At 35.5% G+C, this 25,573-nt stretch overlaps 1 protein-coding gene across 17 annotated transcripts in view; it reads right to left on the reverse strand.

The window, feature by feature from the left end:
• celf2 (cugbp, Elav-like family member 2) overlaps nucleotides 1-25,573 on the reverse strand; it is a 207,546-nt gene that overhangs the window by 150,856 nt on the left and 31,117 nt on the right. For 16 of the 17 annotated variants that reach the window (XM_088645332.1, XM_088645341.1, XM_088645335.1 and 13 more), the window contains exon 2: nucleotides 7,687-7,722. In XM_088645332.1, coding sequence (XP_088501458.1) covers nucleotides 7,687-7,722 — 36 coding nt within the window. Of the gene's footprint in view, nucleotides 1-7,368; nucleotides 7,391-7,686; nucleotides 7,723-25,573 lie in introns of those variants that run through there. The other variant, XM_088645339.1, reaches the window with a different exon arrangement.

The following is a 25,573-nucleotide window of genomic DNA, read 5'->3' on the forward strand; positions in this document are numbered from 1 at the left end:
TCCACGGGAAATTTACACCTATGGTGCATCAGACTTAATGATCTTATCATGACTCAATTAACTAATATGGTAATTGTTTTATTATCTGAGTTCAGCTGTTGCTTGAATTGAAAGAGTACGTAAAAATGGTTCACATTTATATTTCCCTAAGACACTGACTTTTACAGCCTTGGCTTTTAAAATATTTTAAATCTCTAGAGGTAGGGCTTACTAAATATTTGAATTTGTAATACTTTTTGAAGATTATGTTCTTTCTTGGACTATGTTATACACATTTGTGATGTTTTCCCCAGTGCTTCCACTCTCCTCTTAGAAACCAGCTAATGCTGATTTAAGATGTCAATGGATTTCAATTACAACAGAAAATGTGAATAATGCAATGAATAGATTTTAATTTCCGTGTATTTCTGTGTAACAATTAGTCTTGTAAAGCAGACCATGTCTCCTGCTTCAGCCTAAAAGCAGAGAATGTAACATTTTGAGAGTCATCTAATCCTCATTAACATGAATACAATTGTTATTATTGTGCACAATCAGGTGTTTCCAACAGTGTACTGTTTTTTTTATTTCATTTATAAAAATTGCTGTGCTCATTTGTATGCAGTTTTCATTATTCAACTTGCAAATTGAAAAGGTTTAGCTGATTTTTAAAGACAATTGTTCCACAGTTAAAATCCAAGAATTAAAATGATTTAACAGTTAACACATTTCAGTTGTAATACAAAGGCAGTAAAAGAGGTATCTTTTACCCTCACTGTACAAACAGAAAAAAAATACCTGTATAACAGTCAAGCACCTTAAATAATTGACATGAAACACAGTAATCAAGACTCTATTAAATATTAAGAAAAGAAAGTATTTACAATATGTGCTCAGATACAAATAATTATGATTCAGAACCGATGAAAGCTTAATTATGCCTTTCTAAACCTGTTATGAAAACAAAATTCCTGAAAATATGCATAAATATACAAAAGATCATGAGGGCCAATTGTCCATTAATGAACTTTTGTCAGGCATGGAACTTTTTTAGCATCTAGCAACAATTATTTATCTGATAGGAACTTGGAGACTACAGCTATGAAGCCATTATTGTTTTTAAACAGTTTATCTGCTTACTAAGCTATGGTTATATCTTGTGTACAGTATATTAAGGGCATGCCTTAAGCTACTGTAGACAAAACCAGTTTGTGGAAATACAGCAACAAAAATGTGAGCAGGTTTAACAATAAAGATGATCTGCCGAATGATTGATGGGCTCCTGATTGTAATTAGAACATCTAAAATCCTGAGATAATGAAGATTTTATATCCTTAGCCCTGTAGAGTGTGAAACAATGCAGAAGTCATTTTATTGCTTTTATGCTTCATAGTGGATTTAATCGGTGCCAGATGTCCCCTTCTTACATCTTCAAACATCTGTTTACAATTAATATTCAATGCTCAGAGAATAAAGGTTGAACTGAGATAAATATGCTTGAAATTAAAGTCAGGGCATCCCCAACCTGGCCTGTTGCAATAAACTGCAAGAGTTCATCCTGCTTGCAGCCAATTCTATTAATAACAATTCATGCCAAGAGCCGGTGCCAAATGTATAAACCAACTACATTTCCAGAAAATGAGAGCTAAACATTGCTGTTCTTTTTCCACATAAATTTGGCATGCCTAAAGTATTTTTTTGTATTTCTTTCGGGGATGCCAAAGTCATAACTCACCTCAGTGCTGTATGACCCAATTCTGAGTGAATAGGAGTTACAAAAAAATAATGTCCTCTGACTTCCCTGTCTGCTCTGTTCTTCTTTTCCTTCACCTCAGTGTGGTGCAGGTGAATCCCGGAGGATGGGGCTGAACTCCATTGCTCTGGAGCTGGCACCATCAGGAGCCTGCTCAGTAAGGTCACTTACTGAACACGCTTCTCATTTACTTGACTATTACTGCATCTGTACCGTAGTAAATTCCTAAGCAAGAATGTCAGCAGCATGGACAAGGGACATGAACCTCTACTACCAAGAGGTTGTGACTCACCCTTTCATCTAAGCAGCAAATGTTTAAATGAATCTCAGTGACCTAACTCATTGAACCAGGTGGTCCTATTTTCCCACGTTAGCTCACTGACTGGATCGCAATAATGGGAGAAATCTACTCCACAAAGTATCAGACTAATCAGATGCTTCACAGTTAATCCAATTGAGTTAAAATGGAAAAAAGAAATGGCAGTAATGTCAGTTTTGCATTCTTATACATTCATTGTGACCGCTGGAATGAAGCACTTCAGCTGTGGTGCAGAGTGTGATGTCAATCTCCTGCAAATCAACAACAGATCCCACGACCAGGTACAAAAATCAATTCAGACTACCAGAGCTCATCTGCAGTCTTAGTGTCTGAAATTGTTGATAGAAGCTGGGAACATATGGGGTTTCAATCCAATTACCTGCTTTATTAATAGTGCCGTTGAATTTTTTATGAAGTGAGTCTCTACTGCAAATGGAAATGAACAATAACTAGTAAGGAAAAGCAAAATGTTAGATGAGAATGAAACTGGATATTGATGAAAATAAAAAGGCTCAGTTTTAATCTAAAAGGGTAGGCAAAGCTACCTTTAAAGCTATCCTCTAGATCAGTTTCAGGCAGATGTTCTTCTTTATTCTTTAATTTCTTAAAGGTTACATGAGGTGTATCTGGATCAAAAATACCCCTTTTAATAATACAATTAAGTGCAAAGGTGGGCTGTTTAATAGAAGATCTGGTTGAATCAAAAATGGATATTCCTTGTTTTGTCTTTTAAAATTTAAAAATTCACAAGAGAAACAGAGCACACCATTTTTTAGATCAGTCAGTATTCAAAGACCCTCTTTCAGTGAACCTAACTGCTTAGGTCTGAATAGACCACAATGTCTCTTAAAAAAGCTATTTTAAACTTCCTGAACCAATTAAAAATCTCAACGGGTGTCTGAGTAGGATCTGCTTTCTAACATTGTTTGACTATCGCCTTAATGAAGATGCCAATGCATATCAATGGTAACATCATTCTGGGCAGCTGGTGGGAACTGTTTTCAACTCTAAATACAGACATGGTATTCTACAGGGAAAATGTTCTCACACATCTAAGCAATGCATTACATATAAGGTGGGAGAATATGTTATACCACTTTAACTGCATTTTTTCTTTGCAGTTAAAATGGTATAGCCACAAGATATTCAATGATAAAATGCTGCAGAAGGATCGTTATTTTGTATTAATGCTGCTACCAAATGGAAATACCAAGGATTAAATCATTTTTAGAATATCTAATTAAAGATATAGTTATTGGATCATTAGAGGATCATAGCTGAATGTTCATATCTTTTTAGAACTTGCACTTACTAGTAACAGTATATACCATGTTTAAGGAAAAAAAAAATTTTCAATGCTTTTCAGTTACTTTATGTTGGATTTTGTAGTAATATACCTGTTTCTTTATGTATTTACTATTGTACAGTCAGTGAATATAATCTGGAATGCTTTAAAAGGAGGTGAATGTTATGTATGGAGATTAAAAATAGATTCAACAGCACCCCCTTGAACATCTTCAGGTCAGAGTATAATTACCGTTGTCGATCATTTTGAATAGAGTGTCTGGGACAATTGTGAGTCTTGAGTGATAATGAATACTATTCACTGGTTCAATGATGCCAGGTCAGTAATTATAAGTTGTTTTCACAGTGAGAACATAATAACCATAAATAGTTGTAATTAGCTTACATTTCCCCCCATTGCCAATTCAGAGTAGTACCTCTTGTTTTTCAAGAAACAAGAAAAAAAATGTTTTGCGTCAATCGCAAGGTTGAAATTCATTAAAAGGAAATAGATAACAAAATTAATATTCTCTAAGTTTTGCAGTTTTGTTGCAGCTGCAAAACAAATTATCATTAGTGATTGTGCTAACAATAGCTCAATTAGCTCCTGTGGCTTCACAACTGCTTACTTTCACATGAATAATATTATTCCATAATATATTTACAACAAAATATAACAATAATAAGATACAGTTCAGTCGGGATTTTTAGGTATATATTTGCATACCCTTAGATTTAGAAATCTCAAAGAATTTAATTAGTATGACGGAATTAGATGCAGGTGGAGCACAGAGAGACAATATCAAATTTGAAATTTAGGCCTAAGGATAAATTAGGTTTTATTTTGAGCTCTTTGTTTGTCAAAGAGTTTTTGGGATTTAAATTGTCTAAACAACACAAACAACACACTAAACAATGCGAGGCAGCCAAATTGCTCAATCAGTAAAGGAGTTTGCTCGGAACACTGTTGAGCTAGAGAGTTCAGATGTCACCAGTTGGAACCTGGGCTGTGTCATTAAATAACTGTAACTGGGATTCCTCAGTGATGCACAACTGGTTTAGTGCCTAATGGCTAGGCAGAGTTTAGTTGGCAAGGGCACCCACAGCTTCTCAGGCAACAGTTACCCATGGGGCTTTGCTTGATACCCATGAGATTAAAGAATTGTAATGTCACTCCTTCCATCAGTGCTAACTGTCCTGACAAATGACTCTGACAAGCATGCCAGAAGAGTAAGAGGGCAGGCCCTTATTCATGCAATGATAATCCCAACTGATTAACATCTGGAGAATACAAATTGGAAAAAAAGCAGTAAAGTTTTACAATTATCTTGCATAAAGTTCTCAGCACGAGGAAGGTCTGTGGTTGTATGTAACCTTTTTTTAGTTGATTTGCTTTAATGTATTATATTTTGTTTCCATTTTTTAATTTAAATCGATGTTTCATGTGACATTGTTTTATTTGCAGAGATGCTGAGCCATATGTACAGTAAATAAAGCACTCAGTACATTTCTAGCTAGACTACTTTTTTATAACTTAAAATGCAAAAAGTGAACAATATTTAATAAAACTACACATATGCAAAGCACAACATGGATATATACCTGTTCTTATTTATATACATCTGCAAGTTATTATGTATCTGTACCAAAAATACAATGAAAGTGAAATTTTGAAAATAAAAATAAATTGAAAATAAAATGTAATGCCATGTTGTTCTGTTATATTTTTATCTACGACTGTTTTGATTAAAAAATGGAAAAACAATATTTAGAAATAAGGTCAGGGCTTTAAAAATATTTCATATGAGTTCTATGATAAAAAAAGGCAAACACGGGAACTGATAAGTCCTTCGTCATGTTTCATTTAAATGATAACTATATACTTATTGCACTTATAGGTTAAGTAAAAGAAAGCAAATTCTATTGATAGCTTTATATATGATCCATAACATGTTTATTGTTTAGAGTATATTATAGAGTTCTGTTAGAAGCAAATTAATATTTAATGCAACATATCAAGATATAATAATGTAAGGTAAGGTTGTTGTTTTAATATTTCTCACAGAAGTTTATAAACGGATGATAAATGTGTGCTTTCTTCCTGGTTATGTTTAATCTTTGACGAGATATTTTCCTTTTCTGCATATAACAGGGCTATAAAGAGAAGATGCTCTGCTGACACGCACTTTATGAATCCAGGAATTAAAAATGTATGAACAATGTTTGGCTGTGAGAGTGGGATAAATAAGAACTTACTGTAGCATGTCAGCTTTTTATTTGAAAGCTACAGTACCAAAGTAACGCTTATCATGCTGTTTCATATATTTTCTACATTGATTATGTTCCTATTTCTTGTTTTAGTTTAAGATGCAAACATTCCCAAATGTCACTAAATTAATATATACTGAGAGGCATAATAGTGTAATAAATATGTATTGGAACCCATAACATTTGTCACATTTTTAAGTTTGAAGCCTTTCAAGTTTTTGAATGAAAATCCAGTCTAATTAAGTCATTTTTTAAAGATGCCAACACATCTGGGTAGCTTGGTACAGGTCCCATAACCAACAAACTAATTCATCTATTAAACTTGGCAAATCTTTTTAAACTTATCTTGACCACCTTAGTCAACCTACTATACATTAAGTCCAAGTTGAGAAAACGATTTATGTCAAAATGGAAACAAATCATTCTCATACTGTTTTCTCTTCTTTCTTACTTCTGTTGTTTTCACATATAAATCCATTTTGTCCTTAAAAATCCAATCTAGTGGATTAAAAGGGTACAAATGAAAAAATACATGTGTACTGTAATAAGCAAACAAACATAAAAACAAAGGAAATCCCAAGCCAACAAGTAATCATACATCATCACACACTATAAAACTGCAACAGCTGCAAATGATAATTACAAAAGTACTAGATACAGTATCACTACGACTTCCACTCTGCCTTAGATGCTCATTTGCTATTTCCTCAGAACAATTAGAAAAAAAACGAACATATAACTGAAATATTAAGGTATGACTTAATGATTTTAGACAAGAAGTGTTAAATTACAAATATAAACAGCAAGGTCTGAATACCCCTCTAGTGCCTGCACTAAACTTGCCTGTTCAAATCACAACTGTAGATCCTAGATTGCTCCTGTCATTCAAAAGACTGATGTACTACTCTGCATTATTCTTGCTGCAAATGCATATTCTGTTATTACCTTTATAATATTAAGACATGAAATATTCCTCTTGATAGTTGTGCAGTGCTGATTAGGCTGTGCATTGCAATAATGTACATGCTTTCAAAATCCTGTTTGTTTCCACTGGAAACTCTACAGCAGTAACTGTTACGTTCAACAGTTTTATTATATCCAATTGTTCCCTAGGGGTTTTAAAATAAATGTTTAGGAGGTAATATCTTGGCAAACAAATAAAGACCTGCCTTAAACTGAGATCCAGTCAAGACTTCTGAGAAAAGAGCATTTAATGTTCTTCACAAGCTTTTTAGGTAAAAAAGTAAAACATTTGTAAACTACCTCTCCCATTTTAAATCACAGAGAGGATCTTCAGTAGAAAACATTGCAAATTCATCATTTATAACAAAGGTAATGGAGGGAGCACTTCTTTTAAAGTATATTTTATTTAAAATTTGCCTTTACTAACTAAAATCTCACAGTAGGAGAGCTGTTTCGATTTGGAGCTGTAGGGTCCAGTTTAATGACCTAATTGGCAGCAAATCAAAATGCTGTCAGTGTCATTTCTTAAACCTGGTAGGAAGTCTTTCCACAGCATTACAAAGTTAATAGAGGGATAATTAAACCCTAATTTGAACAGAAAACTAGTGGACTCAATGTTCAGTTTAGGTCTTGCAGTATCTACATGCATGGCTAATTAGAAAGATCCCACACATTCACTTCCACTCAAATCTATTTCCACTGGTAGACTTTTTTTAAAGTATTTTATTTTTTGTTTATTCACATGAATGGTTTTGGTTCATTCACTCACATAAAATGCTTACACCAGAATTATGAGACTTACTTTGTGTGGCCCAGATGTAACCTGAAATTCTGAAATGGCAGCCGCATATTACACTCAAGAAATGGTTGCAGCACAAAACCTTTTCACTTTGTTATCATCTGTATTCACTGCTAGGTCAGATCAGAGCCAGTGACTTTATGCTAGGGATTCAGGTTCCTGTGACACAAAACCTTCTTTTTAAATCTTTAGATATTATGTAGCAATGGCACTCAATACAGCAATACAAATAAATGAATTCCAAATATCAGTATCCACAGAAAGCGCAAATTAATATTTCATCCTTAGACAGAAGAATTAGAAACAAAGGCCTATTCTTACCTTTGTATAGCCCCAGACAGCTCAGAGGCGTCCTGCCTACAAGAGGAAAAAATAAAACTATTAGTTCAAAAGAGGCTTAAATCTACAATGAAAAATATGTGCATTGTGAGATTAAAGCAATACATCCTATGAATTATATAGAGCAGACTGTATATGTGAGACTATTTCTAGCAACTACTCATGCATATCTTACAACCAGGTGCATTCATAGGCAGACAGAGGAAATTATCATATTTCTTGAAAATGATGCCTCTGGAAAATTCTCAATTGACTGAGACCAACCTCCACATTGTTAACAAACATTTGATATAAGTCTGTAATTACTGTATCTAGGATAATATTATTCCTTAAAATTCACCAAAATTGTTGAAACCTTGCTTAAAACTCTACATTTTTTGAGAGCCGTTAAAAGAGTGATTTTAGAAGACACCAAGTGATGGTCATTCTAAGGATCCATAAGCAAAGTGTACAGCATTGATATGGTATTCCCCATGTGGCCGGAATCTCTGCTAAACTAATGCCGTGATGTACAGTACTATTTCATTACCAGGGTAAGAGAATTTCTTTCATTTAAAGATTGAAAAGGGTTTCCCATTAGAATAAAAAAATATTAAGACAGTAAAAAACATAAATAAAAGCTATATAAAACAAAAATAGCTTTGGGGCACACATTATGGTTTGTTTTTAGTACCTTCTGAACTGAAAGCATTTGTAGCCTCACCATCAGAAATGAGCTTGAAAGCACGAAAACTCAAAGGGCCCAGTTTAATTATCCTTTAACTGGGTAAAAGCCTTTCAGGAAAATATGCATTCACAAAGCTAATGAAGCAAATGCAGGGTAATTTTTATTTTGATTCAATGTGTCATTGGTGACCATGAATCAAAATTCAACTGGCTCCACTATTTCCTTTGTTTGAAACGCAAACATTTTTTAAAAACTAAAAGTCTACTGCTCCTAAACATTACCAAAGAGGACTCATGACAGTATTCAAGACATTTGTCAGGAATATCTGTACAATTCATACAGTAGGTACCAGGAACAACGGCTTGTGTTCTGTGTACAATATGAAATGAAAGCAAACTATTTTGAAATTGCTGATTAGCATCTATTCACTTATTTGACTTTTGTCTCAATGTGTACTGTATGTGAGAATTCAGTGGAAATTCTTCATCCTTGCTGTGCAGCTGTAGTAAAGGTTATTAATAATTTGAAAGGCCACTTTCACTCTGTGTGGCCATCAGCTAATCACTCTTCAGGGCTTTTCAGTATTATGTCTATACATCATTCCACATCTTGAAAACCTGAACATGTGGTTAATGAAAAACAGAGTGAAGGCCTCAGTAAACATGATGTTTTTCCATATGTGCCACTGTGCAAGACGATTTTGAATGCTTTTGAAAAACAATAGTCAAAAAGTCCAACGGATGAGCAAGCCTGCAATGTACTGTATGTGTCGTTTGTTATTTTTATTAGCAAAGATATCATTTTTGTAGTCAGCCTATTTTCTTACATCAATTAAGAACAATACTCCCAAGGTAGAGCTCTCCTCCATTAGAACACTTTCATCAGAAGCATCAGTTTAAAAGACTGCAGTGGCATCAGTTCTGTGTTACAACAGGAATTCAGCTTCAAAAGCAGTGGCATAATGAATAAAATCAATCCTGTCAAGCAAGTCCTCTACTGATGTGGAAATTGTCTGGCAGTGTGATAAAGGATATCAAGTGAACATATTCACTATACATGTGTATATATGTATAAATGAGTGCTTTAGGACTACTTACTGAATATAAATGAACCCAACACCATCCTATGTGCTGAATGCAGGGATTACATTATAAAATAGATATAAATGACCTAATTCAAGTGTTTATTACATGACAGAACATTTTGATTTCCAATAACTATAATTTAGCAATAAAGACAATTTATTAAAATGCACATGATATGTCATATTTTTGTAGTACATGACATGACATGATGAAACTAAATTCTAAACAAGTAACTATTAGGTTTGTTACCTTGTTTAGTTATATCAAAACTAGATATTTAAATATTTTGTAAACCTGTTATGCCTGATTCTGCTGCTCGATATGTACCTTATTTTCAGCCTCAAGATGGAATTTAGGAGGAAAAAAATTGTCTCTCTCCTCTCTGTCCTGAAACAAAATTGTGCCCCAAGGCAGATGTCCTATTAGAATTTTACTGTGTGCAGTCAGAGGCGGAGAGAATTTTAATAGAATCAATGCAGCCATACAACACAGAACATGAAAACAGGCAGCATTATAGTAGGTTCATTGCACTGAATTATACTCTATGACCCTGTTTTAAGGGGTTCTATGAAACCTTAAACAACTACAATTGCATTGTTGGTATAATTTTGTTTGATCCTGAATTAAAAGTGTGCTCAGATGTGGAGAGATGCATTGTGACTCCTAATACACTGGGGCTCCCAGATTTCATTATTGTCCAGAAATAGGATATAGACTTGTGAAATGCAGCCTCTTGTGTCACAGCATCACAGTCACCTAGATATTGTAAAATTGTTAATAGAAGGTGCTTAATCAGCATAGTGTCAATATCATTTGTGTAAGCAATATATTTGAAGAGGCTGGAATTTTTGTGTTCTCTTTTTTCTGGTGCGATCCCTTATGGAGTATATTTAGCATACTTTAATTGGCTGTGAATAAAGCTGTACTCCTCTAAATGTATATTTTGTGTGCTTTTAATTCATTACCAGCATGGCCTCCAGTACATTTAGATAATTTGTACTGTAGCTGCCGATACATTCCACATATACTGTAAAAAAGAAAAGTAAAAAAAATGCTATAATTTAAATTCTGCTGAAATTGATACCTCAGTTTTACTAGGTACTACATATTATAAATCACCTTAACACAAGGTTAGTCTCAAACCATTCAACTTCAAAATTATTTTACTTTGCTGACTTATCGGTTATGTCAAATATTTCCAGAGTTGAAGAGGAGGGTTTCCTAAGTACCTGGATATAGCCAGTACTGCATATTCACTCATTAAAACTCATTTATCTAGTCTTCAGAGGAAGAAAATGAAACTAGCCCTAGAGGAATAGTGTAGTGCTTGGAAATGGCACATTAGGCTTCATTTACCCAGATATATTCAAAGAGTAAGAAAAATCATTGAGGCTGTACTATGAAGCCACTAAGCCTTTGCAAAGATGCATTAGCAAAGTGACACATTTTACAGCTGAAGCTATAAAGCATCCTTAAGTAACACAAAAAAGACACAGCTATTCATCACAGCTGACGAAAGGAACTCCACATCCTAAAAATATTACTGATGTGGAACATTAGCTGCAATGGTAAAGAAATAATAAGATACAGGTTAAAGTCAATGATATTACACTGGATATTAATGTACTTTGAAAAAACAAATGCTTTGAGCACTGCCAGTGTTATATTGAGATATATTTCTATCTGATGGGGCTCTGCATCTCTAAATTAGGCTGCAAGATATTGTGTAAAGCATCTATTACATGTGCAGCAATTACTTTGACTAATATCTTCTCTATGTGTAAGGGTTAAAAGACTTTAAGACATACCAATAAACATGATGACCTCCCCTATATAACAGAGGAAAGAGGCATCAATAATACATGATTTCCAAGACCTATATATTTAACCTTTATCCATTTAATGATTAGTTAACTTTAGAACTGCTTTGAACTTTATTTGCTTAAATTAGGCCAGGAAGAGAAACTTATAAATCTAAATCCTATTGACAGTATAAATGAAGAAATTAATGCATTCAGTGGTGATGACTCAATGATTGTATGATTGTATCATAAAGAATAAATTATAATCCTGACACTTAAAATTCAGCTACACCAGTTCTCCAGTTGGTCATTCAGAAAACCTTTTATTCTTCCTGCTAAATAGAAAACATACAGACTGTGTAGCCACAGGCAAAGAGTTCTTCAGGACAAGTCCAGTGGGAGAAAACGGGTATCAAGATATACATGATAGGAGCAGGTGCACATCAAATGCCTCAAATCTGCGTTTTCATTAGAAGCAGTGCATCAGTTCAGAAGATAAGAGAATTCCCCAGACAAGGCTATTTTCAGAAATTTTAAACTCCAGTTTATGCACTACTTTACCTAACAATCTTTGAATTTCCATTTTCCAGATGGCACATAACTCTAGCAAAACAGTGAAGGGCACCAGAAAAGAAGTCTTTCTCTACGCACCAGTTCTGAAACTTTTTGTGGATTAAAACATAAACTGCTCTCATGCAGTTAAAAAATCATAAAGCATACTCCAAACCTGATAAAAGAAACACAGAACTCATTGACCCATCTAAAATACGGTATCCAATGGTCACCACTAGCAATCAAGCAAAAAACAATTCATTTACCAGGAGATGTACTTTTTATTAAGCTGGTAATACACTTACACATGTGGTGTAATCTTGAACCGTTGTTGCAAATCAATCAGTGCTACCCAGTGGCACAGAGTCAAGCCCTCCGCCCCAACACGACAACTTGCACACAGAGGAGGAGGGTGGATGGGAACGTTTTCCTCTAAAACTGAAAACTGTTTTTTGCTTAGCCCTTCTGATAACCCCCCTCTCTGCTCTGAACCATACTTCATTCAGCACTTACTTTTTGCTTTTCTACCCGGCTTTCCTTTGTGAGCACATGACATCCAGATCTTCTAAGCTCTGTGACTGAGGCACTATAACTGTCAAGGCAATACCAAGTGCAATTCATATGATAGTAACTTCCATTACATCTGGGATGTTTTCTAATCATAACAGCATCAAAGTGGTTTTATAAGGCACTTCAGTACTTGATGTTTGCTTACAATATTGTTTCTTGGATGAATGCATCATCAGGCATCTTGGAAGCACAAAGGGCTATCCCTACTGGGGATAAACAAGTTGCAATGCTATGAAATTGAATATGTTTTGCATTAACCAGCTCCTGACTGTACCCTTTCTAAGTAAATTACTTCTAAACATTTCACTTATATTGTATTGCTTTTCATCCTGATTGGTGAAGGTACTTTCCTTTTGTTTTAAAACTGCAAAAATGATCATATCACAAAAAATGCTGTATTTCTAAATGTTGGGATCCACAGATGGAAGAGTTATTTTTTTATAAGGATGAACAGAACATTTGTAAACAAACTCTTAGCTCAGCAGCCAGAGTGTGCCAGTCCGCTCACCACACATCAGCAATCAGGGAGGAGGTGAACAGAGTGATGAAGCCAGTTCAGAGATGGGGATTATTAGGAAGGGACGATTTGTAAGAGCCAATGGGAAATTTAGCTGGGACATCGGGGTAACACCCCTACTCTTTTCAAGAAATGCCCTGGGATTTGTAATGACCACAGAGAGTCAGGACCTCGGTTTTATGTCTCATCCGAAGGACAGCGCCTTTTTACAGTATATTGTCCCCATCACTATACTGGGACATTAGGACCCACATGGACTGCAGGGTAAGCAACCCCCTATTAACACCTCTTCCAGCAGCAGTCTTAACTTTCCCAGGAGGTCTCCCATCCAGGTACTGGCAGGCTCGCATCTGCTGAGCTACAGTGGGTTACCAGTTGTGAGTTGCAAAGGTAGTATAGCTAATTTGAATTTTGTCAAGCTGGATCAATATCTTGATGGTCTCTTTTCTAACATCAAGCCAGTTGCAGCCTTGCTGCAAAACTCTGAGAAGGGGCCCTGAGAGGTCTGATCAGACTCCCACCATAGGTTGCGTGCTGACAGCATGTCTAGTGACATGCCAAAGAATGCAGCAACATGGTCCAACAGTTGATTGTTCCTGGAGATTTGTAAAGTGTTGTGGAATTGAGTAATCAATGTTTTTTTTTTCCTCTCATTGACAAGATTTAGAAAATGCATAACATCTGTACTTCATTTTGTTTCTCTTTGCGCGTGTGTGGGAAGGGGAAGGTACAGTATACAAATACTCATTTTAGGGAACCTGGAATGAGCCTTCTTAACTACATAAAAAAAAAAACAATGTGATGTAGCTTGAGGAGTTTAATCACAGTTTATATCTCCTCTGTATCAGTACTTCTATCTTTAAAAATGTATGTTCCTAAAAAAGATATGAGGTATAGTAATTATTTCTATTAGAAACACAGACTGCTGCAAGCTGAAACAAAATATATCAGACACCAATTTTATATGCAAGGAAGTGCGCCTGTTTATATAATGATGAAACTTTGACAGGTTATGGAACCTTGTTAGCTGTTACTGATGTGGTATATAATTGAATGCAATTTTAGTTAGCTGTAATTAGAAACAATTAGAGCTTTTATTAAAGCACTTCTTCTTACGTTTTTAATGAGAACATTCACAATCAAGCCTGGAACTTACATTTAGGAAACATAAAGGAGAATTAAATATTTTTCTTCATCAAGTTTTACACAAACACCCCAAATGAGACAGATTCTCATAAAACATATTTATAAGGATATGTTGATGTTTGGTTCAGAATCAATGTTGAACATAAGAGGTTAACAAGGCTGTGATTTATTTATTTGCATTTCCAGCTTTAGAACTTTATTGGTATTTATTAAACTTTTTTTAGAGCTATTGACTTCCTGGCAAAATTTGTTCCTATTTTTTAGAAAATAATTTAAAAGGTTCAAACTCTTCAAGCAAAGTATAATATTGGTCTTTTAGTTGCTGTTTGCTTAGATCTATAAACAAACCAAAATTAGTTTTTACATTTTTACAAAATGCAATGAGAGTCTTGACAGAATTGATAATTCATATAATTTGTAATTCTAATTTATATACATAATTCTAATTTAGAATTATCTTATTCATAATACAATTAATTCTAGTCTCTCTTTGGAGGAACAAGACAAGTATAGTATATTAATTATCATTAAATTGAATTTCACACCTATGACTTTCTGTATAATATCTTTGGAATGTCACTTTTTAACTTGAAATATTTCATGTACTTTAATCTGTTGAGTGTGTTGTTTTCTACAACCGATCTTTGTGCCTTCGGATGGTCATTATTGTAAACTTCAATTTGTTCTTTGTCATTTCACTTTTTTAGAATCAAAATTTTATGTCTAAAAATGCTTAAAAAATCAAAACAAAGCAAACCGCTACTCTGCAAACATGATAATATATCACTTAATGTACAAACTAGAATTACAGCAGTGATAGTTTTTCTTTAATCAAATACTACACTTTTTATCACATGCCCCTCCAGCGAAGGGCTTGCTCCTCCTATAAAGACAACTGCAGAGTTCCTGTGTAGTTTTTTCCAAGAATGGTTATTACTATGGCAGCAGTGCAAATTACTTATAAATTACATTATAAAAATGCAGTATGCGAGGCACCAACTGCCATTTAACAGCAATGAATTCAAAACCTGGCATTTCACTTAAAACTCTTTATTCATTTTTTGAAACCAAGGAATATTTTTTAACCATATTTTTCCTGGAAATGGTTAAATTATTTAACACAAACAGAAAACATGAAGTGCTAAATCAAGCCTAATCAGTTAATCAATATCCATTTACAACTTGCACTGAATGAACCAGTTAAGCTACTAGAATGCTACAGGACCCATTCCCTCTTGTCTTGTGTGCTAGATTCTAGATAACAGGCAATTCTAGAAAGACATGATAGGGCTCTGTAAAACAGTTCAACAATTTAGAACAGCAACAATAAAAAAGGAACAAACAAAAAATAATGGAGCTTAGCAGCTGCACAAGAGTTTGAACAAGAAGCCTTCGCATAATATACTCCCCATGTACACATCAGTGTAAAAACACATCAGTCAAAACCTTGATCTAACCACATAAAAAAGCAATAGTCAGGAACTTCTCATTTACAACTGCGACAGCCGGCAGACTTCAAAATCAGTGTGCAGTAAACATCCATCACAAAAAGAGTGATGTTATTAGCTATTCCTAATCTATGTAACATAGCTTTAGATGACAAATGAGAGATAGTGCGCTTTCTACAGATGTAGGTATTTCGGTGCCACTTTCTTTAACACTTGTTCACATGCTTGCTAAGCACTGTCAAATTGTTCTGGCATTTCAGTCAGTGCCTGTTCTGCTGTGCTTAACAAAAAAAGTTTTCAAAATACCACAACTGTAATCTTGAGAGATTCAAAATAGACATGTACCTTCTTTTTGTTTAAGGGTTTTACTAGATGAAACTAGATGTTAAGCAGATAACCCTTTTAAACATAGGCCAAAACAGAATGTTATAATGAAGATGGGGATAACAACAACAAAGAGTAGAATCCTCTGATCTAAGAAGCAAATCCCTTTGGTTTTAGTTCTGCTTTCTTACTCTTGCTGCAGAAACATGAATATTTTATACTGTTGATTTTTAAATCCTACAATTTGTGGCATGTTCATGTGATAGTGCTACCAGAGTAGGGGGATTTCTCACTTCCTGATTATAGGATTTCAAATCCGTGTTCACTGAGGATCAACACTTACACTTATCTTCGGATCAAAACTGAGTAAAAAAAGGAAAGAAAAGTGGAGGGATTTGTGAGAGTTAAAACTATTTTTATCCATTCAAAAATACAGGAAGCTGCTCCGATTCTAGTTGTGTTAATTTATGTAGAAAATAAATACGCAGTATGAAACTAGTGTAATAAACGTAATGGTGGTGCTGCTTTCATTTCTCTTGCATTTTTCTTTTGGTTTCTCCGTGAAATGTCTTTTTTTGTGAAGTGTTTGGGTCTTTCTTTTCAGAAAAAAACAACTGTTGCTTGTCGCCACTCACAAGGAAAGGCTCGAGTCCTGTAAAATCACTTGAATACTGTCATAATCTCATTTTCACCCAAATGTAGAAAATACAGTAAGTGTAGGCGTGAATGTATTTGGTACTCCAGGTGCAATTATTGATAATCAAAACAGACACTAACTTTCTCTCAGAATCACATTATCAGAGCTTCAGAAAGATGAACCCTAGGGATTGCTTATTTTATGCTCAAACGCGTTTAGAAAAAAATCCCAAGCAGCATATCATTTTTGAACACACTTAAAAAAATGCAGTAGCTACATGAACACAAGCAGCAGGCCTGTTGCACTTTGATAACATGCCCAGTTGTGTCATTCGATGTGACTGCTGCTTGTTTGTCATTCAGCGAAATGTGCATTGCAGCACATGTTGGATTAGATTTTTCCCCACGATTGCCTAGAGAACAACCACCTGTGGGCTCAATCGATTCACTGCTTGATTTGCAGGAGTACTGAATGACTCCTGGCTGTAAAATAAAATCCCAAAGAAAAATTTCAACATATGTATATTTGTCACTTCAAAATACATTTCGTCCAACCAGCAAACTAACCAGAAATAATGTCCAACTCGTCCTTTTTCCCAGTAGCCCTATGCTATTACTGTTATTAAGCACGTTGTCAAGGGCAAGAATAACCAGTGCATATAAACCACCAACCTATAAATAACACCTCAGCTCAACAGGGAACTTCTACGGTGGTCACTTTTTCACTGGAATGCAAATGTCAATAGGCATCATGTAAACTGACATTCTGAAACGTCCTAGCATGGCTGTGTTTGCAGTCTTTTAATTTAATTAAAAGAAGCAGTGTGGCGAAATGCTTGAAACAGACTCTGCTTCTTTTCTCTGCCATATAATTGCTATCTTTCGTATATGGTAGTTCTTGGACCAGGATGTAAAAACTCCCACTGGGAAAGACCGACAACTTTTCTGTCAACAGCTTTTTCAAAACTGGCAATGAAGGTCCTAAGGTGGCTTTGATTTCCTTCTGTGCAGGACAGTAGGCTAACTATTGCACCACAATACATGTGAATGGGCCACTGGCACATCACAATCCATATGAAATACACATATTACTTAGATAATGGCTGTTTCCTTATTAAAATGTCATAATTGCTTGAGGTCATGTAATTTGCACACTGCATATACTTTGCTATAAACATTTAAATGCATATAAGCACAGCATATGTAGCTGGGATTGAACGTAAATATTAAATTATAATTGGACTGACAAAGACAAAGAGAGCTGGAAAAGCTAGTAATCACAATTAGTTTGACAAAACCAACTCTATAAACATCTGAAATAACAAACCAATATTACTTAAGGTACAAAACCTTATTGCTGTATTGAATGAGCTCAACCCTAAAAAAGTATTTCAATGTATTTTTAATTTTCTGCGCTTAATCTAATTATGCCTCTGCCAGGAGTTCCAGATTTTATAAGGAATATCAAATTTCAAGAAAATCAAATTGAAAGCAAATGCAGAGGAGATAGCAATCTGGGAGATATTAGCATTGAGGTTGACAGCTTCCAATAAATACACTTAAAAAGTGCAGTGTAACATAATGCCGTAATAATTTTATTATGACAAACTGGAATTCTATGCATTCCCTTGTGGTTTTCACCCTGAGAAAATGAAATTAGTTTTATAGCAGCTTTTGAGCTCAGAGAACAGAGGGAGATGAACAGCAATTTTACAGTGGTTTGGCAATGACTTAGTTGATTTGGCTTGACTGTGCAGTTACAATGCAGTTAAATCTAATAGAGTTACCAGTTATTCACTCTACAATTCGGATTAAGGTGCAAGAGGAGGTCAAAACTGAAGTACCACATGTTGTCCAAATGCAGTAGTTTCCAAGGAGAAATGCTCACTGCCATGAGATAAGGACTCAATATTTTCTGTAATCAATTCCCAGCAAAGCATAAAATGGCAAATAAGCATGCTTGTGTACAGGAGGGTGGGGGAATGCATGCTGGTTTGTGCATCTAGTCAGACTGAGTGACATTTGGTTTCTGCACTCCTTATCATCAGTTTAGAATCCTGTAGAGATTTTGTTATCACCTCAGCTCTTCCTCGGCTAAGAGACTCGGATTTCAATAATTTGAAACACTTTGTAAGTAATCCCACACACTGAAAGAAGAATCAAGCTGATTCTAAAACCCCATACATAATCCTTGATGGCTGAAACTGGCAAGAGAAGGGGGTCTGCAGCTTTTTTAGGATCGATTTATTGCTAAATTAAATATAAAAGGCACTGTTCGCCTCTGGAGGAAATGTCCCTTCACAAATAAAATAAACCAAAATCTGCTCAGATACCTGAAGCTAGCAAGAATGAAAATATAAAATAATTATGAAGAGAAATATCTGATTTGACGACTAAAAAAAATAAACAAAATATGAAATTAAGAAGTCCACGTGTGTACTTGGAACATCTTCCCTTAAGCTTTTGATTCATAAATAAAAGCAGATTTTAAAAGTCTGATTAAAACAAGACCTATCTGAAAATCCAATCACACTCTTCTCAGGAGTCTCGAGACTCTGAAAACATTAAATGAAACCTGTATGCTGATCTGCAAGAAGGAATGGAACAAAAAGACAAGCATATTACAAAATAAAACAATCTTCAAGGCAAAAATCAGACAACTAATGTCAGGAAGGATTTCTGATATGGTCTCAAGAAGACTTAAAGTGACACCAGACTTTCTGAACAAAAACTGTACAATTTCAACAATCACCCTTAAAGTCAGAAGAAAAGCCATAATATTTTAAAGCTTGTCCGACTGTGGTAAACTCCACAAGTAGTATTGCTGCTTGTAAATCTTGAGTTCTCTGTAGCATAGAACTGGGACTTAGACATAGGATACGAAGTACCATAGAATGAACTGCAGAAGTTTTCTAAGATGGGATGAAAGAAGAAACTAAGAATCATGAATAGTTCCAAGCTGTGCCTACACATAGACACACAAAAAAATCAAATAAAATACACCATGCTCTGATGGAGCATTAGCATGTCACAAGGAGATGTGAAGCATTTAAGAGAACTGTGTACAACACTCTGTACAGTACATTTAGTGATTAACTAAACTAGTGCATACTCTTCTCTGCACAGTTCTCTTTTGGTATGTCTGTCATGTTTCCTTTAAACACCACATAGCTTTTCAACATCCTCTTACTATTTCATGGTCATCCAAACCCAGAGGGGGTGCTTAATACTCATCTCTTCTGCAACTGGCAAAGCAGAAAAGGCACTGCAATGAACTTAATTAAGCCTGGTTCAGGAATGACAGAGCCAAGGGGGCTTCTTTGGAAAAACTGTTAACAATTCCAAATCCCATGGCGCATCAGGTTTATGGATTCAAAGACAAGAAAAGTCCAGGGAAAAGGGCAAGGTAGTATTTGCACCACAGGTATCTGGTTTGTAAACTGCACACTTATTACATTTACACAATTCAGACTATTGGGTTTCAGGAATGCTTATAAAGAAATCAATACAGTAGTGCCCTTTAAAGAAAATAATACAATTATTACATATCTTGCTAGGCTGCAAAACATAAACATACTAGTATTAATTATCAGTCACTTTAAACAGAAATAAACAGTTAAATAGGCAAAGGTAACATGCTGGACGTGAAGTCAAAGAAATTACATTTAATTACCTTAAAACTACATTTCCAAATTATTAATATTTTAAACATATATCTAAATAAATTGAGAAAATAGGTTGAATGCTAAAAAAAATGTCTAGATGTGATGTCTGCAGTGATGCAGCTTCACGTTGTGAAGTGTTATTGATAATGATGGAACACCAGGCTTGGAGCTAATGATCACGAATGATAGTATTCGGTAGCATCTGGAGGCAGCAGCACACCTCTGAAAGCAAAGATTAGAGATACAGCACTTGGAACCGTGTACTGAAGGATTAGAAACCTAATGCTGTAAAGAATTTTTTTCTGAACTATTGCATCTCAGAGGCTAACACAAGCTTTCTCAACTCCCAGTGGAGCTGACTCTGGCGTTCAGTTTTTTCTGTCAGATGCTTAAAAAATTTATGAAGCAACAAAAATATGATGGGCCAACACTATGTAAAAATCAAAGACGTTTTCTTATAGACAAAGTCTTCAGACACTCATACTACTTATTTTTCTAAACAGAATTGAAAAAAAATCCAATTAAAAGAATCAGAGCCTAGTCCCACCTTTACACTAGGACGCTGGTGAGAGAGTTACAGCGGACAGAAGACAGTTGCTGGGGTGGTGAGGGCTATTGCCAAGAAGCCCGGACCCAATACAGTCTGATGCTATAGCTCCACAGTGCAGAGGAAACAGGTATTAGTGCCCAGGCGGGTGCCTGTGGGATACTAGAAAGAGGTGGACAAGTGAAGGATAAGAGCCAAAAACATGAAGGATATCTATGGAGCAGAAGGCAGTGTGGACAGGATTCCCGACAATGAAAAAGTGGGAAGGAACAAGTAGAGAAGAGAGAGGGAGAAAGGAGACCAGGCAGAGACAATAGAAGGAGCGGGAGAGAGTGAAGGAAGAGGGTAAGGGATAGTTATAGAGAGTGGAACAAAGGGAGCAACTTCTCTTTGCTGTAGCTCCATGGAGAGGAACCTTCATTTGCAAAGAGTCAAGGAAGAAGGGAGGACATCATGGCGACTCCAGTTTGATTTCAAGGGCACGTGAAAAGGTTAGGCTGGTGTGAGACTACCTTGGAAATAGGAAGTGTTTGAAGAGGAAATGCCACACCAAAGATGCATTTGTCTACCGGAAGATATGTGAGCAGGCCAGTGTGGCTGAGATAGAGAATAAGCTGAGGTCGGAGCGACTAGGCTGTAGCTGGCAGACTTGTGAAAAGGCCTGTGGACTGAGACCAAGGACTCTCTTGGGGAGAGGGTAGAAGGCTGAGAGATGGTGCCTGCCACTGTAGCAACTGAACGAAGGGCATAGGTTTTGGAGACGAGATGAGTGCGAAGCTGGGCCGGGGTTACAACAGGTTTTGGAGTTCTGGATAAATTCAGCTTCCAAAGCAGGCTGGAGTTCTGCAGCTAGCTCAGTTGGCGTGGGTGCCAAGATTCAGTTTCCTTCAAGCTGGCAGAAGAAGATGGGAGGCAAGCAGAGCTGCACAGTTAAATCTGCCTCTTGCAAGAGCTGAATGGTATCATGTAAAATGAAACCAGCAAGAGGTTAAACTAGACTAGATAAGAGATACTTATACGTAGGTAGGCAGGAAGTGTCACCCACTTCTGATCAGGGTTTAACCTCTTCTTGAATGTTTGTTTAAAACTATATTTTTAAATGATTAATATTTTAAACATATATCTAGAGCCCAGTCCACCCAACATGTTACACTCCAATTTGATTCTTATCCTGTTTCAGTTAATGAAAAATAATGCACAAGCCCAAACTCAAACTACACGCAGAACAAGAATAGAGAAGCATAATCAGGACAGGAATAGGGAGGTAAAAACCACCATTTCACGTTTAAATTGTATCATCGGGTTTTATTTTAAAATTATAATTAAAGGTACTTTAAAAAATAACTCTGAAGTGTGAGTATTGTTTTTTCTAAAAGTACTTTTTAATATCCATGCTAAATGATGTATTATTTGAAAACTCAATTCACAACACAACCATACCACAGAATTTACTGTTTTATTTGGGCTGAGAAGACAAATGTACTGTGACATATTCTTTACAAGGACAACTCTTGGAAGTCTCCAGACCCCTGATATTGAAGATGAAAGTATTAACTAAAAATATGTGGTTTGTAGCAGTAACAGGACACAGTATCCTAATCATTCTAAACATTAACTTCAATCATTTTAATGAACTAATAACGGGTAATACTGGCAACAAAAAGAATATATAAACAAACAATATACTACTTAAATACAACAAAAAAAGCTAATTTTCTCTAGACCTCCGCATATACATCCTGTATAACAGCACCTTGAGAGTGTAAGATCTCACATACATTTTCATTGTATGACATTATGTGTTATTTAGTGTGAATAGGCTATTATGATCCAGTATTCCCCTTTTATGCTTGATTTCTCTGAAGACCAACACTGCACTTACTTTATGACTGATTTCATGCTTCTTTGTAAAAATTGCTGAGAAATAGTTCATTATATACATGGGCCACTATCAGAAAGCTTGAAGTGGCAATATAATTTAAAGCAATTGCAGATTATATTTTCAATACAAGAGGATATCTGAAAAGAACATAACAGCCGTTTCTTTCTAGATCTCATACAACTACAAAAAAGTCTGATTGGAGCATTCTTTAACCTTAATGATCATGAAAACACAGTAGAAACTATTTTTGACATGTTCTGAAGTATGCCCTTTGAATTAATCCAAAGTCACAACAGTACTGCTATACAGATGTTAGCCGTATACAAGGCCATATGTCACTGCCGAACCAATTGTCTTTCTTAAGTAAAATGGATTCAGATCCTTAATTAGAAAAGTAAAAGGAAAGGATGTCATTGTGGCTCTCATAATCATTGCACCAAGGAGCATATTTCTAATCCTCATTCAGAGACTCTTGGAGCTAAGAGGATGAATCCATTCAAAAATTAATTTACATACATCTGCATATTTAATTTGGTTGTACTTGTTGCTTCTCAGAAAGAGGAAATCATTGAATATCTAGTAGCACTGTGGCTCACTCTCCGAGGAAACCAATATTCAATTAAAGCAGCTTCACTACTGCTGAGTTTATGATTAAAGTAGTTCTGGAGACCTGCGAAATGAAGGAATGTCAAGACCTCCAAAACAGTGAATGGAAGTTTAAATTTGTCCTATACAGTATCTGCAGTATATACATGCAGGATTCCCACTGGCTTGACTATGTTATTTAAAATCCTTTGGCTAAAACCAGGTTGTTAACATAAGTCTGTTGCCTCCAAATGTTTCCCAGAATTTTCCTTTTTGGAAACCTTCTGCTTAAAAAGCAGCAGTCTGCCTAGACTGAGCAAGCTTATGACTTAAGCCCAGATATGAGCTCTGGAAGAGAGTCTGACCCCTTTGTGACAGTCGTACTGCTTTGTGCTGTGCAGGAATACAAGGTTCAAGTCCCAGAGTCCATAAGCTCTTTTTGCTGTCTCGAAATACAGCTTGATGAGCCATTAAAATACAAATGAGCGTGTCATTTGACCTCTCTGTCTAAGTAAACAAAAGACATCTCCGAACAGCTGATTAAAGAAGACGTATAAGGGGAAATTGTAAGCATATGGCTACAGAGAGTTGAGACACAATATGCATATATTTATAAAAATGTGCTTCAGCAAAGTTTTTCTTAAGAATTAACTATTCCAAGTATATCTTAAAATAACAAATAAAAAAATCAAGGGCGATTAATTGGAAAAATAGCACATGGCACATACATCTGTTTCATTTTTTTAAATTAGTAGTACCCTGGAATTTCTGGTCCTAACTGACTACTGTCATTCACGGCATGTGTGCGGTATTTTCAAATGCCATTATGAGTTTTATTAGTAAATTAATTGCAGTATGAGAACTCTGCCCTAATTCTGCCATATACATTTACTGTAAAGTCATCTGTTTGCTAGATGAGTGTACATTTGTGCCTGTGTGATTAGTTATGCCTGAATTAACAAGTACAGTACTGTTTTTATACTAACAACTGAAGACAGGAGAGGAAAAGATGAAAGTGAACAAGTAGATGGAAACAATAAGGACTGTAAGTGTTCTTCTCTTAAACTCCTAAAGAAGTCTAAAGAGGTTGATTTTCTGTAAAATGAAATACAAGCTGCTGTAACACAACCGGCAGCTCATTTATAAAACCCTTTGCAGTGTAGGAAAAATTATTAATGATAATTAACGATAATATAATGAAATATTAATGAAAATCACATTTTAGCCACTTTTAAATATCACATATTGCTAAATGTCCAATGGCTTTTACAGGTTACAGTATCAATGCACTGCAGAAGTAAAAGGAAATCGGCACAGAATGTACTGCTCAAGTGATGTGTTCATGCGGCACTGGAAGCTGTATCTTGTAGCAAGGTGAAGGTTTCTGCCCAGTGGGGGTAGCAAATGCAGTAAACCCTGAAGCACAAGATTTTAGAAAAAAAAACACAATTCTTAAATACTACCATTCCTGTGTGGGTGTTTTCTGGAGTCACAGAGAGCAATCACCAAGCAATCACCAAGGCAATATGATGGCCTGTAGGCAGTAGGGGCAAAATGGTCAGTATACTTTTATTTTAATCAATGTTGCTTACATCTGTTTACTCTTATTCAAATTGTGGTCTTTTCCATTCAGCAAGTCCAGAAATATTGATTGCCATGCCTTGCTATGGCATTTGTAGCAGGCTTGAGTTTTTGCGGAGCATATTTGCGCTGCCTTCTATCTCTTTTGCAATTAATTCCACAGTATCGGGCATAATTTAGAATCTGGCCCATACCAACAACACTATGTGTGAAGCATGTCTTAAAGGCTGTATATTTATGGAAAGACAAAAAAAAAGAATAGTGGAAATGCCTGTAAGATTATATGGATTGATAAACGTAATCTTAATATTGCAAATGCCTTGGCTCTAACAAGGTCTCTTGCTGACTCTGATTCTGTTATAAACTGTGTATAATTCATGTGCTGTCTATTTTTGTAGTGCTGTTCTGACCATTACATATCGTTATAAAATTTCAAAAGATTAAGTTCAACATACAAAAAATCCATAAGCAAATTATCCTTAAACAGTGGAAATACAGAACCTGTTACAAATCATGCTCACTATGCTCTTTTATTCAGTCATAAGTTTGGTAGCGAATGGGAGGGAGCACCAAGTCCATGCTGCCCATTTGGTAGTTAGCAGCTGATTGTTCAAAGGATCTTATCCAGCCATTTCTTGAAAGAAACCAGGACATCGGTTTCAACAACACAGCTGTTCCATACTCCCACAACCATATGACCGAAATCATACTCCACCAGCAGTCAAGTTCTACCACACATTCTGTAATTATTCAGTCAGACGAAACTGCATAACCCCTTGCTCTGTTGCTGCCTTTAAGACCTCAAATGTACTGTATGCTGTTTAATTTGGGATTATTCATTTAGGTCAAACTTTTACCCTGC

Source organism: Lepisosteus platostomus, chromosome 9 (genome assembly GCF_059453375.1).
Source record: "Lepisosteus platostomus isolate fLepPlt1 chromosome 9, fLepPlt1.hap1, whole genome shotgun sequence".
NCBI classification, from domain to species: Eukaryota; Metazoa; Chordata; class Actinopteri; order Semionotiformes; family Lepisosteidae; genus Lepisosteus; species Lepisosteus platostomus.